This window comes from Lathyrus oleraceus, chromosome 5 (genome assembly GCF_024323335.1).
Source record: "Lathyrus oleraceus cultivar Zhongwan6 chromosome 5, CAAS_Psat_ZW6_1.0, whole genome shotgun sequence".
Taxonomy (NCBI): Eukaryota; Viridiplantae; Streptophyta; class Magnoliopsida; order Fabales; family Fabaceae; genus Lathyrus; species Lathyrus oleraceus.
In genome coordinates, this window is record NC_066583.1 from 47,616,269 (window position 1) to 47,633,599 (window position 17,331).

Consider the following 17,331-nt stretch of genomic DNA (forward strand, 5'->3'; position numbering starts at 1 on the left):
CCGCAATTCCTCTTTAACTGCCAATATTTATGTTATAGCAGATTGATCATCGTTATTACTACTTTCGGTATTTCTCACCAACTCTTCATGAGTTTTAGACACTCTGAACCAAGTAAATTTTATCGGACACGGTGGACAACAAATGTAACGATAAAAGTACACATTTATAACTTAGTTTATTGTATAACTAGTCAAGCCTCAGTTAAATATATGTGTGTAAAAATATTTGTCCTTTCTTTCTCCACTCCTTTCCCTTTTATAGCTCCTAAATGATGGCTACAATTTATAACCTTGATCCCAATCAATATCTTTGCCCTTATAATAATTCTGATAAAAATACCTATCATGCTATTTGAATAACAAGACTGATTGTTTAGTCGAAAATGCAATAGAAATAATAGAAGAATATGTAGATAATATATATTCTCTTTTTATTTGGAAGCTTGTGTATTTGATTTCACCATTTGAATTTCTAAGCTGTTTAATCTACCTGCAAAACCAAAAAGACAAAACAACATCCATCATGCATGAAAACATATATAACCCCAACAAAACTAAATTAATAGGTTGCTCTCTTAAGAGAAGTAAAGGTAATAGCAGATCCTATCGGCGCCTTCTCAACTTGAATACCAAAAGTATCATATCTCAGAAACAACTCCACCACCAAAAGCCTAGAAAACAACACAACAAAATCCTTCCCAGCACACTGCTTATTCCCAACCGTCGGTTGTTCCGATTCTGGACCATTCGACCAAAGCACATACTTCAACAACTTCTCTCCCTCCTCACCAATAAACCTATCCGCAACAAACTCATCAGCCCTATCAAATATCTTAGGATCATTAGTCGCAAACGGCTGAAAACCAAACAGCATTTCACCTTCCTTCACTTGAAACGCGTTCTCGTGATTCTCTATCACGAAATCATGTTTCGCTTTCCCGTATTGCAACGGCACCGGCGGCTCAATTCTAAACGATTCATAAACCACTGACTTCATCAATGGCATTTGCTCCAATGCAGCCATTGTCACTTTCCCGCCATTTGATTTAACTACCGATCTAATCTCTTTGGCTAACTTAGCATGAAGATTAACCCCCGCTCGTCCGATCCACTTCAACATATTCGGAAACAAAATCTTCATTCCACCAAAAGTGTTAAAACAAGTTGCAAATATAAGATTATGAACAGCTTCTTCTTTAGAAACTCCGAGCCGAACCGCTTCATCTAAGATCGGTCCGGAAGAAGCTTCGTAGAAAAAATCATAGAGTCTCTGGTAATCCTTCTTCACCAAAGCCGGTGGAAGACGAACCGTGTGAAGAAGTGGTTCTTCAATACACTTTGGAAGACCTAATGTGAGAATTGGACCGAGTTGAAGCAGAGTCCATTTCGTTACTATGCTTGGACCGTCGGTTTTGAGACTTGTTTCGGAAGGGTTAACTCCGTAGAAGGCTTTTGAAAGGTAGTTAAAAGCTTCTTGATCGTTAGCATCAGCGAAAACCGCTTTTGCGGTGTTTTCAAGATCTTTCTCTAAGGTGTCGAAGAGTTTAGAGTAAGATGAACGAAACTCGGGGATGAAATGGCTGCTTCGAGATTTGAGGAGGAAGAAGAGAAAGCGTTTGAGTTGTTCGTGTTTTGGTTCGGAGGGGTCGAGGTAAGAGAGGATTCGGTAACCGCCGGTGAGTTCTGTGGAAGGCATGAAAGTTCCGGTGAAGAGGTCTCGTTTTTCTACTTTGGAAACGTCGAAGAGAATGGGGAAGGATTTACCGTCGAGTAAAACGATGACGTTTGGGTTAGATGAAATGAAAGGGCCAGGTGGCATATTGGCGCGAAAAACGGTTGATTTGTATTTGTTCATTCGGGTTCGAAAGAATTTGTCGCGACCTTCGTTGTAGAAATAGTCTAGACGGTCTTTGATGGGTCCTACAAAAGGGAGGCCGTAATCTCCGGGAATTCTTCGGAGTGGGAGGTTTTTTGGTGTTTCCAATTGGGGCAATGGTTCTTGTGGACCTGAGGAGGATAAGGTACTCTCGGTGTCACTGTTGGTGTTAGAAGTTGATATTTCAGTTGTATTTGTGTCGGGCACTGAGACGGAAGATGTTATAGGAGTATTGTCAGTGTTAGATCCAGATGCTTTTAATGGAGCAACTGAAAGTGGAGTGAAAGGGTATTTGGATATAGAGCAGCGAGTGTGGGGTTTTGTAGTTCTTTTTAATGGAAATTCAGTTTGAAGGAAAGGGGAAGATATGGAGGTAAGTGATGATGATGCCATTTTTGGTTCGGAAGTTAGGAATAGAGTTTAGATGAAAGGAAGGGATAAGGGAGAGTGTTTTAATTTGAAGGTGTTTGGTATTGATTTGTATTGGATTATGGGAGATTAAGGAGTGATTGTTTTGGAAGTTGTGTTTATGAATATATTGAATGGGAGATGAACTTTGAAAGTTGAAAGTTGAAATTGAAGACCAATCTTATAAAATTCCAATCGTTAAGAAATTAAAAAGTCTGTGTAAAATGGACTTTTTTCCTGCAGTGCCCCTTATTTGAAAATAAATTCCCACTTTGTCCTATTCTGAAAAAAATTTCTCAATCTGCCCCTTTTTCTTATTGGGCTCGTCCATCCATTGGTCGAGGGCTTGAAGGCCCATTGCGCCTTGTGTGGGCTCGGTCAATCAATGGACGAGGGTATGAGAAACTTTTTTTTTTAATATTTTAAATACTTTATTAAATAGTTTTCTAATTATTATTAAATAGTTTTTTAATTAATTCTATATTTAATTAATATAATTGATTTTTTTTAAATAATTTTTATATAAAAATATTTAAAATAAAATGTAAATAATAATAGTTTTTTATGATAATAATTTTTTTTTGATATTATTATTTTTAAAATATTAATAATAAAAATGTTTATTTTTAGAATATTAATAATAGGAATAATAATTTGTTTTTAATTCGTAAAAAATATTCCAAATATAGTTTAAAATCTTTTATAATTTAAGATGGATAAAATATTATTTATCAATTTTTTAAAATTATTTGGGACAAAAAAATGTCATTTATTAAAAATATTTGAAAATAATACTTTACCTAAATGAGTACACAAGAAAAGAAAAGACCATTCGAATTCGAATAATAAAAATATATGATATGAAATAATACGAATATCTGATAAAAAAATTCTTATTTATAATAATAACAATTATTTGCTATTTCTAATATTATCTATAATAATTAATAAGTTATGTTTTTAATAATTTGTCATCAATGTCCTAATAATTATTTTTATCACAATTCAATAAGTAATAATATGACATTAAAAATAGCATTCAAAGCAAATGAATTGTTCTTATATATAATATACTTTCTCTTTCCTTAATAATAATAACAATAAATCAACTTAAAAAAAAAAGTTAAAATCATTAATTCCGAATGTTTTAATTCATATGAAATATTTCAAATGTAAACTGAAAAAGGCTCAAAATCTTTTTTAATTTAAGACGGAGAAAGTATTATTTATTAAAAATATCTTTTATAATTTGAGACATTTATAAAAATCAAAATATTAATAATAAAAATATTTTTTATAATTTGAGACATTTATTCTAAATTATTATTATTTTTAAAAAAATCAATTATATTAATTAAATATAGAATTAATTAAAAAAATATTTAATAATAATTAGAAAATTATTTAATAAAGTATTTAAAATATTAAAAAAAAAGTTCTTCATACACTCGGCCATTGATTGGCCGAGCCCACAAAAGGCGCAATGGGCCTTCATGCCCTCGTCCAATGGATGGACGAGCCCAATAAGTAAACTGGGGCAGATTGAGAATTTTTTTTCAGAGTGGGGCAAAGTGGGATTTTTTTTTCAAATAAGGGGCACTGCAGGAAAAAAGTCGTGTAAAATGTGCATTTTGCCGTCCAGATATTCGTTTTAGATTTTGCTTTTATTAACTTTAGACGGTGAAGCATGTACCTACTCGTTTCACTGTTATAAATATAAAAGATCATAGAATTTTGATCATTATTATAAATTTTATTTAATTCAAAATTATGTTTTGTTTGAATTCAAAAATATTTAATTAGTGTAGTTAATTCATTAAATTTCAACAAAAATATTTTAATAAATTATACTTTTTACATAAAATTTAGAAAATTAATTGTTTCAACTAACATTTTAAATTATTTTAAATTAGTTATTTTTTTAAATGTGAGAGAACATGTTCCGTCGAGTTAGACTTTATAAGGCTTAAGTTAATCTTGTTAAAAATTCAAATCTAAGTTTGGTTTGTGACCCTCAAATGCCCTTAGTTTTAAAAAAATTCAATAAAATGGAGAAATAGACGTAAACCGATGTTGAGAAGACGAAGATGATGACCACACGTAGAACTATTAATTTAGGGGATCAAATCATAATTTTTAAGACCCAAAAATATAGGGGTCCAAAATTTAAAAATAAATGAGTCATAAAATATGTAGACCTCCTAAACTAAAGACCCATACAATTCAAATAAGGTTTTAAGGTCCCATCATTTCTTAAAGTTGATTTTTTAAAGAAAAAAATGATTTTTTTTCAAAACAATCAATTTTTTTTTTTGAAAAAAATTGATTTTTTTTAATTTTAGAAAAAATTGACTATTTTTTTTATTTTAAAAAAAATGATTTTTTTATTTTCACCAAAAAAAAGTTTTTTATTTTAGAAAAAAAATTGATATAATTTTTTCATTTTCAAAAAAAAAAATCAATGTTTTTAAAAAAAAGTTTAAATATTTTTTTAATTTAAAAAAATCATTTTTTTAAATATATATTTAAACAAAAATAAAATATTTTGTTTCAAACAAATTATATTTTGAGCCCCTTAGACCCCTTAAAAAAACATAAATACGAGGGTCTTAAAAATAAGGGGACAAAAAATTATTGATTTAATAGGGGGTCTAGTTATTGGGACTTTGTCATTTAGGTTTTTTTTACACCAATAACCACACACCATATTTTTATCATACACCCTTCAATAGAAAGATTTTTTTATAGGAGTGCGTGAATATCGACTTTAAAGAAGTCAAAGTAAGATACTCTTATCCCGACAAAGAGTCGATCAGGACAAATAAGTTAAGATTTTTCCATTCCACAAAACCCATTAGATTAACACAGACGAGTGCGTCCACTTGAAAGACACCATCAAAGAGTTGATAAAGAAAGGGATATTAAGTTGGATGTTCGTGAGAACAATAGAAAGGACGATCGTGAGAGAAGAATAAGCTCCTCAAAAGAATCCAAGAGATGAGATGACTCGCCACAAAAGAAACGGTCCCTTTGTCGGGACAAGTCCTTACAAAAAAAAGACAATTGTGGCCATCAAGAAGACCAAAATGAAAAAGATAGCAGAGGCGATGAACATGAAAGCCAGAGAGGAAACTAATAATTCACAAGCCACCGCCACAAGGGGGTATAACTTTATTATATCTATCACTAAAGGTTTTCCCTGTCTGAAGACGTCATCTAAGGAGACGATTAAGAGGAAAATTTTTAAGCCGATGGCAATCAATAAGAAAGAGAAAACACTCGTTGATGAGAAACCATAGAAAGTCATCCCCATGTTTAGAGATATCAATAAGGTAGGTGGGATCCCTAATGAGATCTTCCCCGTAGTTATAACGACGACCATAAAAAATTAGATGTTTTAAGAATCCTCATCGACGGTGGAAGCTCGTGTGATATTATGTACGCTAAACTCTTTGAAAAGTTGGGATTGAAAAAGGATAATTTGTTGCCTTATACTATCCCTAATTTGCAAGATTTTAATCGCACGATTACCCTCCCTTGAGCCTTACTGGAGCTTATGGTCACCATTGGGGAAGGAAGAGATGTCGGGACAATAGTTTCGTAACAAGTGTGTATAATTGCAATTTAAGAATACCTTTCGTTGCAACCCTTGATGTCATGGCTTACCTCATTCAGTTAAAGATGAAATACCATAACATCCATGATGAACCAATACGATATGTATCGACATCAATTAGAAGGAAAAAGAAAGACTCAGTAGAAGTCAATGTCATCAACCTTAGCACACACTTAAAGATAATCATGATTAATCATAAGATCATATAGCTAGACTTTGAAAGCATGTATATTGTGATACATCCTGATATACAAAATACATGCACTAACTACGAGAGAACAATACCAGACCAGTCCTCACAACGAGGAAAAAAGAGTGATATTGAGAAAAAAGAATTACACCCCAAATTTTGGGGTGAATGAATAATAAGAACCCAACAGAGAAATGCAAGAACATGAATATCCCACCCTGAAAGCTAACCTGTCGCCATGAGATTGCAATGTAGAGAAATTCGTCGTCAAGAAGATGCCACTCGAGTGAATAAAATGGAAACTAAGTTATTTTCGTTACATATTTTTACCATTTATGTAGAACTTTACAATGTAATCCTTTCACTTTAAAACAAATAAATGAGTTCTTCACCAAAATTCTCTATTTTATCAGCATATCAAAGACAAGTTTGTTCCAGACTTGCATAAAGTCTAAATCAAAGACGATAAAATGGTGTTGTCATAAGTACCATGAGTGTACGACTAAAGAAATCAAACCCCAATTACGAGAAATAACTCGATCAAGGAAATTGAATCCTTAAGAATGAAGGTGGTGATTCGAGCTCATCCCCTTTTGGTAGCTAGCTATTCCAAAACACAAGAGGTTAAAATCTATCACATCGGCCTTGAATCAAGTTTTAACTTGGGGCCACCCATAGATGAAGAATATCCCCTTACCTTAAATTTTCCAGTAGCAAGTCTCTTCTCCAATGATTTTCCTCTCCTCTGCTAGCTCTAGGATTCTCTTCTTATCTCTTTCTCAAGTTCTCTAAGAATTGGATGAACCCTAACTCTCTCTCACCTTTTAGAATATATACCTAGGAGTTCCTACACAGTTCATTTTAATTACCTCATCATCCTTTAACACTTTTAATTCACACTATCATCCCAAACTCTCATTATTCTATTATTAAATTCATATTATTAATAAATTAAATTTTCCACCCAATCTCCTATTTTCTCATCATATAATTATTATCGTATTATTTAAATCAACCCGATAAACTCAATAAATCCACATTTTTTACAATAATTCACATATTCATCAACAATCACATAATTTGATATATAATAAAACGTGAATAATTCAGTAAGCCTCATAAAATAAAATAATTTAAAAGTTAGGGTGTTACAACTCTCCGCCACTTAAAAAATTTTTGCCCCCAAAAATTACCTTAAGAAAACAACTATGGATGAGACTCTCTCATCCGACCCTCCCCGCATTACCTTCACTAAGGAAATCTCCTTACCACACAACTGATTCACTTCCCGATCCTCTATTTGTATGGACAATGCCTCAACAGTCAGGTTCTTTCTCACATGCACATCATCCACTTGGACTACATGAGACGGATCTGGGATGTATCTCGTCCACTGAGACACATGAAACACATCAGGAAGAATAGAAAATGGCGGTTGCAAGACAGTCCAATAGGCCACCTCTCATATCCTCTGCAAGATCTGATATGGACCAACAAAACGTGGCGTAAGCTTTTGAGACCTCAAAGTTCGACCAACACTAGTTATCGACATAACTCGCAAAAATACATGGTCTGCCTCTTGGAACTCAAGTGTCTTTCTCTCTTGTCATGATATCTCTTCAGACGACTCTATGAAACTTTCATCTTCTCTTGGATCATCTTGATATCATCAGTATTTTGTTGAACTATCTCAGGTCCAAGCATGACACTCTCACAAGAATCATACCAACACAAAGGTGTCTTACACCTCCTACCATACAACGCCTCAAATGAAGTCAATCCAATACTCGAATGGAAACTGTTGTTATATGTGAACTCAACCAACAGTAAGTAATTATCCCAGTTACCTCTCTGCTCTAAAACACACGCTCTCAGCAAATCCTCCAAAGACTGAATAGTCCTCTCTGTCTGATCATATGTCTGTGGATGATAAGTAAAACTGAACTGCACCTTAGTACCCATCATCTCTTGCAAACTCTGCCAAAACCTCGATGTAAACCTTGATCTCTATCTGACACAATGCTCGACGGAGTATTGTGCAGGATAACAATCTTCTCAATATATAACTCAGCCAACTTCTAGAAAGGATAACTGATCTTAATCGGTATGAAGTGAGACGATTTAGTTAGTTTGTCAACAATAACCTAGATGGAATCACATCCCTTCGTCGTCTTCAGAAAAATTGTCACAAAATCCATGGAAATGATATCCCCCTTCCACTCAGGAATACTCAACGGTTGCATCAGACCCGACGATTTCTGATGTTTAATCTTTGACTTCTGACAAGTTGGACAAGCATAAACGAACTCAAATACCTTCTTCTTCATACATGGCCACCAAAACATTTTCTTCAAGTCTTGATACATCTTTTTGGCACCAAGATGAATACTTAAACTACTCCTATGACCTTCCTTAAGAATGATCTTCTTAAGCTCTGGCACATCTGGTACACAAACCCTGTCCCTGAACCTCATCACACCATTCTCGTCGATTATGAAGTCGCCTGCTTTACCTTGATTGATTAACACAAGAAGGTTAACCAATCCCAAATCCACTTTCTGAACTTCTCTGGTCTCTTCAAGAATACCACTATTCGACTTCAGCTTACCCAACTTCACACTGTTAGGAGTCTCTTCACATACCAAACTTATATCTCTGAATTGTAGGATCAACTTTATCTCTCGAACCATAAGCATTGACATATGCAAAGACTTCTTGCTCAATGCATTAGCTGCAACACTAGCTTTACGAGGATGGTAACTCAAACCAAAATCATAATCCTTCAGAAGTTTGAGCCATCTCTTCTGTCTCATATTCAACTCCTTCTAATTGAATAGTTACTTCAAACTCTTGTGATCATGGAACACCTCAAATATGGATCCAAACAGATAATGTCTCCAAATTTTCAACACGAACACCATGGTGTGAAGTCAAACCTCTCTATGATGAATGTTTTTGATGAAGATAAAACTCCAAGCAACAAGAAGGCAAAGATTTTATTCTATGATAAAGCATCTTGATTCAAGAAGTTAAGCTTTTCACTTCAAGAAGGTATAATGAGAATACTTACCTTCACTAAAGTCTTAGATGCTCAAGTATTCAGATGGCTATTGCATAACTTTTTATAGTGCATGGAAAATGTCTTAGAATCATTTTTCTCATTTTCAAACTGGGTAAATCGATTTACCAATAAGGGAAATCGATTTACCACTGAAGCTTACATATTTTTTAAAAGCAAAAATTAATTTTTTCACTTAGGTAAATCGATTTACCACTTAGGAAAATCGATTTACCACTGGAGCATTACTTTTCCAGAAGCGAAATTTTAATTTTTTAACTAAGTAAATCGAGTTACCTCTTAGGGAAATCGATTTACCACTGAAAGATTTTAAAAAATTTTAAACGTTGTAACAGGGTAATCGATTTACCCGTTATGTAAATCAATTTACCACTGTGCGTTTTTGAAAAATCAGTGGCTGTTCATACACCTCTTCATGCACCATTTCATGGAATCTTTTCAATTCATCTTTGACAATTGTTCATGATTCTTTCAGAACATTACCATGTTTCATTTGAGGTGTTATGTGCATATAAATTCATAATATTTCAAATTCAAACTTCACCTCTTCCAATCAATCTCTTAGAATTTTCAGAATTCACACTTATTGTTTTAAATCTTCATTCAAGATTTTTCTGCATATTTTCATATCATTCAAAACAGAAAATTCTTGAGCAATCTAATATTTTTGTGTTGTGAATTATTTTCATTGGAAGAGAAGATCAAGCAAATTGATACATCACTTTGAGTGATCATTATACTACAAACTTTACATTCAATCCATTGTTGTAATCCATATCTTATTTTTTAGAGTTGTTAAAAATAAGATTGTGTGTTTTGTAAACACCTTGCTGTCCAGGATTATTGGAAACAAGAGAGTTGAGTTTGAGAGGATTGCTCTCATATCAACTTGGTGAATCACAAGAGGTCGTTCTTGGTGCTTGTGTCTGTCGTGTTGAAGTCATAACAGATAGTGAATTCTCTTTCGTGTTGAAAGGGGAGTGGAGTACTCTCGATCTGTAAGGGGAACCACTATACATCGTGGTGTTCTTTACTTTCCGCACTTTACCGCTTTTCATCACATAAGCATCTCAAGAAAGTAAAAATCAATAAACCGTAAAAAAATCGGAAAATCGTCTAAGTGCCTCATTCACCCCCCTCTTAGGCACTCCTTAGACTTACAATTGGCATCAGAGCAGGTTATAGGTACCCTGTTCCTAAAAGATCCGCATGGCTTCCGCTAGCACGAATCCGGTTTTCAAAGACGGTGGAAATAGTAACAAACCACCACTTTTCTCTGGAGAATATTTTGATTTTTGGAAGATCCGCATGAAGGCACATTTAGAAGCCCAAGGAGAAGGCATATGGGAAGCCGTTGAAGATGGTCCGCATAATCCTATGAGTGTGGTCAATGGCATTGGTACTCCAAAGATAAAGAGTTCGTATGATGAAGATGATAAGAAAAAAATCTTAAATGAAAAGAAAGCAATAAACATTCTTCAAAGTGCTTTAAGCATGGACGAGTTCTTCCGCATACCTCAATGCAAATCGGCGAAACAAATATGGGACACCTTAGTGGAGACACATGAAGGCACCGCCGAAGTAAAGAGATCAAGGTTTAATACATTAAGTCAAGAATATGAGATGTTTAGAATTCTTCCCGGAGAATCCATCGTGGCGCTACAAAAGAGATTTGTTCACTTGACTAACCACTTGATTGCTCTCGGAAAAACATTTACAAATGACGATCTCAATCTTAAAGTACTAAGATCATTGACTCGAGAATGGCAACCGAAGGTGACGGCTATCTCCAAAAAGAAAAGTCTTTCAACAATGACGTTTGCATCACTCTTTGGCAAACTTCAAGAACATGAGTTAGAACTTGGTAGGCTTGAGAAACATGAAAGTCAAGAAAAGAAATCTAAAGTGATTGCCTTGAAGGTAGACTCAAAAGAAGATAAAGATGATGACACATTGGAGGAAGATGAGAATTTAATGCTCCTTGTTAAAAGGCTTGGTAAGTTCTTTAACAAAAATGATAAATTCTTTAACGCTAAAAAGAATAGACATTTCAGGAAAAAGGAGACCACCACATCTACGCAAGATGTAACATGCTACGAATGTGGAAAGCAAGGCTACATAAAGCCGGAATGTCCTAAACTTTCAAAGAAAGGCGGATTCAAGAGCAAGAAGGATTTCAAGAACAAAAAGGCATATCTTGCATGGGAGGATAATGAAATTAGTTCTTCATCCGGATCAGATAGTGAGGAATGTGCAAACTTGGCGCTAATGGCTTCTCATCATTCCAATGATGAAGAAGAGGTTAGTAATGATTTTTCTCTTTTTGATGATGATGCACAAGATGCAATTAATGAATTGTTAAATGAATGAAAAATTCTTTATAAAACTATATCATCTCAAAAGAAACAAATTTCTTCCTTGGAAGAAAAGATTGAAATTTTTGAAAAAGGATTTGAAAATGAAAAACAAAATATGATTAGTGAAAAGAAGAATTTTATATGTCTAGAGTGTGAGTCTCTCTCTTTCCAAATTGTCCAACTTAAAAGAGTCCTTGAAATGTATGACAAATGACAAATTGGTTTGGAAGGGGTTCTTAGCCAACAAAGGTACTAAAATGACAAAAGTGGACTTGGTTACTCCAAATTTTCTAAACCAAGTTCAAATAAAACTATCTTTGTTAGTCCTAAGGATCAATATCCAAAAGAAAGAGTCAACACACCAAAAGTTATGCATCAACATCCTAAAAAGAAAAGGTTTACAAAGAAAAAGTCCTATGTTCCTAGATATAAAAGCAATTTTGAACCAACTTGTTTTTATTGTGGTATTATTGGCCATACACCTAATGCTTGCTATGTTAGAAACTTTAGTGTAGCAAAGGGGCATTATGTATGGGTTGAGAAAGGTACTAATTATAAAGGACCCAAAGCAATTTGGGTACCTAACAAAACTTAATTTTGTTTTGTAGGTATGCTTGAAGGCCATATCAAATCTTTGGTATTTGGATAGTGGGTGCTCCAAGCATATGACTGGTGATGTGCATAAATTTTCAGATCTAAAGCTTAAGGCCAAGGGTTATGTTACTTATGGAGATAACAACAAAGGAAGAATTCTTGGCATAGGCAAAGTAGGTGCACCAAATTTCATATCCATCGAAGATGTGCTATATGTCGAAGGACTAAAGCACAACCTCTTAAGCATAAGCCAACTTTGTGACAAAGGATTCAAAATAAGGTTCACAAAAGATGAATGTTTAATTGAAGACGAAGTCACACAAGAGGTAATGCTTATAGGTAAGCGAATTAATAATACTTTCATGATTTCCCTTGATGATGTTTCTTTGAAGGTTAAGTGTCTTATGGCAAATAACAACGACTCATGGTTATGGCATAAGAGATTTGCTCACATTCACATGGAACACTTGAATAAGTTAGTAAAACATGACCTTGTCATTGGATTGCCAAAGATAAAATTCATCAAAGATAGACTTTGCGATGCTTGTCAAAAGGGGAAGCAAACCAAATCAACTTTCACATCCAAGAATGTGGTGTCCACTTCTAGGCCACTATAATTGTTACATATGGACTTATTTGGTCCATCAAGAACAAGAAGCTTCGGAGGTAACTTATATGCTTTAGTTATTGTTGATGATTATTCTAGATATACTTGGACATTCTTTTTAGTGCAGAAAAGTGATGCATTCAAAGCGTTCAAGAAGTATGCAAAGCAAATTCAAAATGAGAAATCATTAACAATTGCCTCCATAAGAAGCGATCATGGTGGAGAATTCCAGAATACTTCTTTTGAAGAATTTTGTGAAGATCAAGGTATATTTCACAACTTCTCGGCTCCAAGGACTCCTCAATAAAATGGAGTAGTTGAAAGAAATAATAGGTCATTGGTGGAACTTGCAAGAACAATGCTTAGCGACTCAAATCTTCCTAAGTATTTTTGGGCGGATGCAGTTAGCACAACATGTTTTGTAAGTAATAGAGTTAACATAAGACTGTTGAAAAGTATATCTTCGGCAAATATTTTTATATCGTATCCACAGAGATTGGTTGATATTACCGCCGTTCTATAATCCAAATGTTATAAGTTTAGAAAGTAACACGGTTGTTTTGTTTGTAAAATTATCTTGTGAGTAAATGTTAACAAAAACTGTAAAATGGTTTTAGTCAAATATAAAAGCTTGGCAAGATTGGAGTTCACTATTTCAATTGTTTATGCTTCCTTATGATAACTATATAGATTTAAGATTATTGATGATGTTCAAGTATCCTCTCAAAGTCATTTATGTCTAAATGATATTGTGATAATTGTAACACCCCAAATAAAGTAAAAGAATTATTTAATTAAGTTGATAATATTATTTTATTAATTTAATTAAATAAATTGGATTATTATTATTATTATTGTTATTATTATTATTATTTGGAATAATAATAATTGGAAAATATATAAGTTGGGATAAGAGAAAAAGTTTCTCATTTGGAACAGAAGAGTTTTACGTGGAAGTTGAGAAGCTGCAGAGAAGGGAGAAGCTGTAGAGCAAAGGCTGAAGAGCGGAAAAGCGGAAGCGTTGAGTTGCCGAATTATCTCAGGTAAGGGGTCTGAACCTTATTAAATGATAACATGCGAGCATTTCATGATTTAAGTGGGATTGTTGATGGATTTTGGGGATTTAGGAAGATTGGGGAAGTTGGGGTTTACCGTCGTTTAGTACTATGATGAATAAGTCGAATTAAGTTGAAATTGAATCCGTAGTTGGGTGAGTCGCGTTTCCCGAACGCTTAGCTTTTTACGGAAGTTGAATCGGAGGTCCGGAAGTCCTCCGACGGCGGAAAATGCGGAGAACTCTGCATTCTGCCTTGTGTTAGCGCAGGAACTGCTGTTTTGTCTGCGTTAACCGGTTAACCCAGGGTGTTAACCGGTTAACACTGTTACAATTTGTGAATATGTTGAGTTTTGCCTGCGTTAACCGGTTAACCTATAGCGTTAACCGGTTAACACTGTTGCGTTTTGCCCAGAAGTGAGTTTTGCCTGCGTTAACCGGTTAACCTGTGGCGTTAACCGGTTAACACTGTTCCAGTATTGAAAAATGACTAATTTTTATGTTGAAATGGTGATTTGGCCTATTGTGGTTGATTGTGATGAATCCATGTGTTAAGATGTAATGTTGTTGTTGTTTTGTTGAGTTGTATGTCATGCTATTAATGATGAAGATAACATGATCATATGATGTTGTTGTTGCGATGTTTTGCGATGTTGATTATGATGCATGTTTGGTGTGCATGCATTCATGAAAGGCCGATGCCTAGTGATGAACGGACTGAGTTCCAATGATGTTGTTGACTCCGGGCTTGTTGAGAGGCTTGGTTCCTTACGGGGAACTCGGATTCTATGGTGATGAATCTGGGAGTGGTGATCCTGTAGTGGTCACAAGATGGGTATACCGAGTCGTGTTGAGTCATGCATGGGTGTGTGCATTGCATTTGATATGTTGTTTCGTTGATGTTCATGAGTTTGTTGATTATGATGATGATGATGAGCTGTGTTGGCATATGTGAAATATATAATTATGTTTATATTTATGTCGTTATATTATTATTTAATAATGTAATTCTCACCCCTTCTGCATGTGTTTACGTTCATCTATGATGAGCAATGTGCAGATAAAGAGGAGTAGCTTTCGTTGAGGTTTGAAGAATAAATGTAGAGCTATTCTACGGAGTCGGGTCAAATGCTCTGGTCATGTGACACCGGGGTTATGGGATTCGATAGATAATTATATTTTATTTACGTTGTTCATGAGGATTAAAATGTTGAGATGTTTTGTCGAGACAATGTTGAAACATTTTTATGAATTATTATATGATGAAAAATAATAATTATGTTGTTGTCCGCTGCGAAGTTTTAAATATAATAAATAATGTGTTATGTGTTGTGATGCGATAAGTGTATGTTGTAAGAAATGTAAACTCTTCTACATGTGGTACTCTGATAACTTATTTAAATATGTCGATTGGGTAGAAGGGTGTTACATTAGTGGTATCAGAGCCTGGTCAGTCCAGTCGAGTCATAATGTGATGTTTTCCCTGTTGGTCGATTAGTGTAAATGACACTGTCGATATTTAACGGTTGTGGTTGTGTTGTGCAGAGTATGGCTGGAGAAAATGACCGTGCGATTGCTGAGGCTTTGGCTGCTATGGCGCAGGCTATGCAGGCGCAGCAGAATCCGCCGGTCGACGAGTTTAAGAATTTGGGAAGGTTTCTGAAGAATAACCCTCCTACATTCAAAGGGCGCTATGATCCAGATGGTGCTCAGATTTGGCTGAAGGAGATTGAGAAGATTTTCCGGGTGATGACGTGTACTGAAGCACAGAAGGTGCAGTTTGGTACGCATATGTTATCTGAAGAGGCTGAAAACTGGTGGGATAACACTCGCCAGAGAATTGAAGTACCAGGTGCTGAGATGACTTGGGAAAGGTTCAAGACGGCCTTTCTGGAGAAATATTTTCCTGCTGATGTGCGATGTAAGAAGGAGATGGAATTTCTAGAACTGAAGCAGGGTAACCTGTCTGTTGCTGACTACGCTTCGAAGTTTGAGGAGCTGGTGCAGTATTGTCCTCACTATAATAATGCTGATGCTGAGGGATCCAAGTGTGTCAAGTTTGAGAACGGGTTGCGTCCCGAGATCAAACAAGGCATTGGTTACCAGGAGATTCGTAGGTTTCCTACATTGGTTAATAAGTGCAGGATATTTGAGGAAGATAGCAAGGCTAGGACTGCTCATTACAAAAGTCTTAGTGAGAAGAAGAATAAGGATCGTGGTAGTCCTTATGCATCTCCGAATGGTAAAGGTAAGCAGAAAATGGTAGATGAGAAGAAGCCAAGTGGGGGAGGATCTTCCATAGCTGGTAAATGTTTCAAGTGTGGCGAGCCGGGCCACCGTGCTGATAGCTGTACCAAGAAAGTGCTGAGATGTTTCCGATGCGGTCAGACTGGTCATAGAGTTACGGAATGTAAGGATGCTGGTCCGACATGTTTTAATTGTGGCGAGAAAGGCCATATCAGTTCGCAGTGCTCGAAACCGAAGAAGGCGGCTACTGCAGCTCATACTACTGGTAGGGTGTTTGCTCTGAGTGGGGTTGAAGCTCCTAAAGAAGATAATCTGATTAAAGGTACTTGCTTGATTAATAATGTTGAATTGCTTGCTATTGTTGACACTGGTGCTACTCATTCGTTTATTTCATATGAGTGTGCAACTAGGATTGGTGTGACTATGTCGTCCCTAGGCGGAAGTATGGTGATAGATACTCCTGCTAATGGTTCTGTGAAGACTTCTGTTGTCTGTCGAGGTTGTCATTTGACGATCTTTGAAAGAGAGTTCGTGGTTGATTTGGTGTGCTTACCCTTGCACCAAATTGATATTATTCTGGGAATGAATTGGCTAGAATTCTATGGCGTGTTTATCAACTGCTACAGGAAGACGGTGCGGTTTTCTGAAGTTGGTGAGAATGATGAGGCAAGATTTCTATCTGCTAGGCAGGTGGGGGATTTTGTGAAAGATGAAGCTCAGATATTCGCTTTATTTGCGTCTCTGCAAGCGGATAAGAAAGTGGTGAGTGTAGATTTGCCCGTTGTTTGTGAATTTCAGGATGTGTTTCCGGGGGATGTAAGTGATTTACCTCCAGAACGTGAAGTCGAATTTGCCATTGACTTAGTGCCAGGTACGAGTCCAGTGTCGATGTCTCCTTATAGAATGTCGGCAACTGAATTAGTTGAATTGAAGAAACAACTTGAAGAATTGCTTGAGAAGAAGTTTGTGCGTCCAAGTGTTTCTCCTTGGGGTGCACCAGTATTGTTAGTGAAGAAGAAAGAAGGTACGATGAGGTTGTGTGTCGATTATCGGCAGTTGAATAAGGTGACTATCAAGAATCGGTATCCATTACCGAGGATTGATGATTTGATGGACCAGTTGATTGGAGCTCATGTTTTCAGTAAGATTGATTTGCGGTCGGGTTATCATCAGATCCGAGTGAAGTCAGATGATATTGCGAAGACTGCTTTCCGTACGAGGTATGGTCATTATGAATACACTGTGATGCCGTTCGGTGTGTCTAATGCTCCAGGTGTGTTTATGGAATATATGAATCGTATAT

The 17,331-nt window shown here is 35.4% G+C and overlaps 1 protein-coding gene across 1 annotated transcript; it reads right to left on the reverse strand.

Moving 5' to 3' along the window:
- Nucleotides 1–408: 408 nt before the first annotated feature.
- On the reverse strand, nt 409–2,354 carry LOC127087073 (allene oxide synthase 1, chloroplastic). The gene has a single exon (XM_051027929.1). It carries the CDS (start codon nt 2,267–2,269, stop codon nt 560–562), a length of 1,710 nt encoding a protein of 569 aa, XP_050883886.1. The 5' UTR covers nt 2,270–2,354; the 3' UTR covers nt 409–559.
- Between the last annotated feature and the right edge of the window lie 14,977 nt (nt 2,355–17,331).

What these genes read in the sequence shown, in the direction of transcription:
- LOC127087073 (XM_051027929.1), bottom strand. Translation starts at nt 2,269, where the DNA reads ATGGCATCATCATCACTTACCTCCATATCTTCCCCTTTCCTTCAAACT.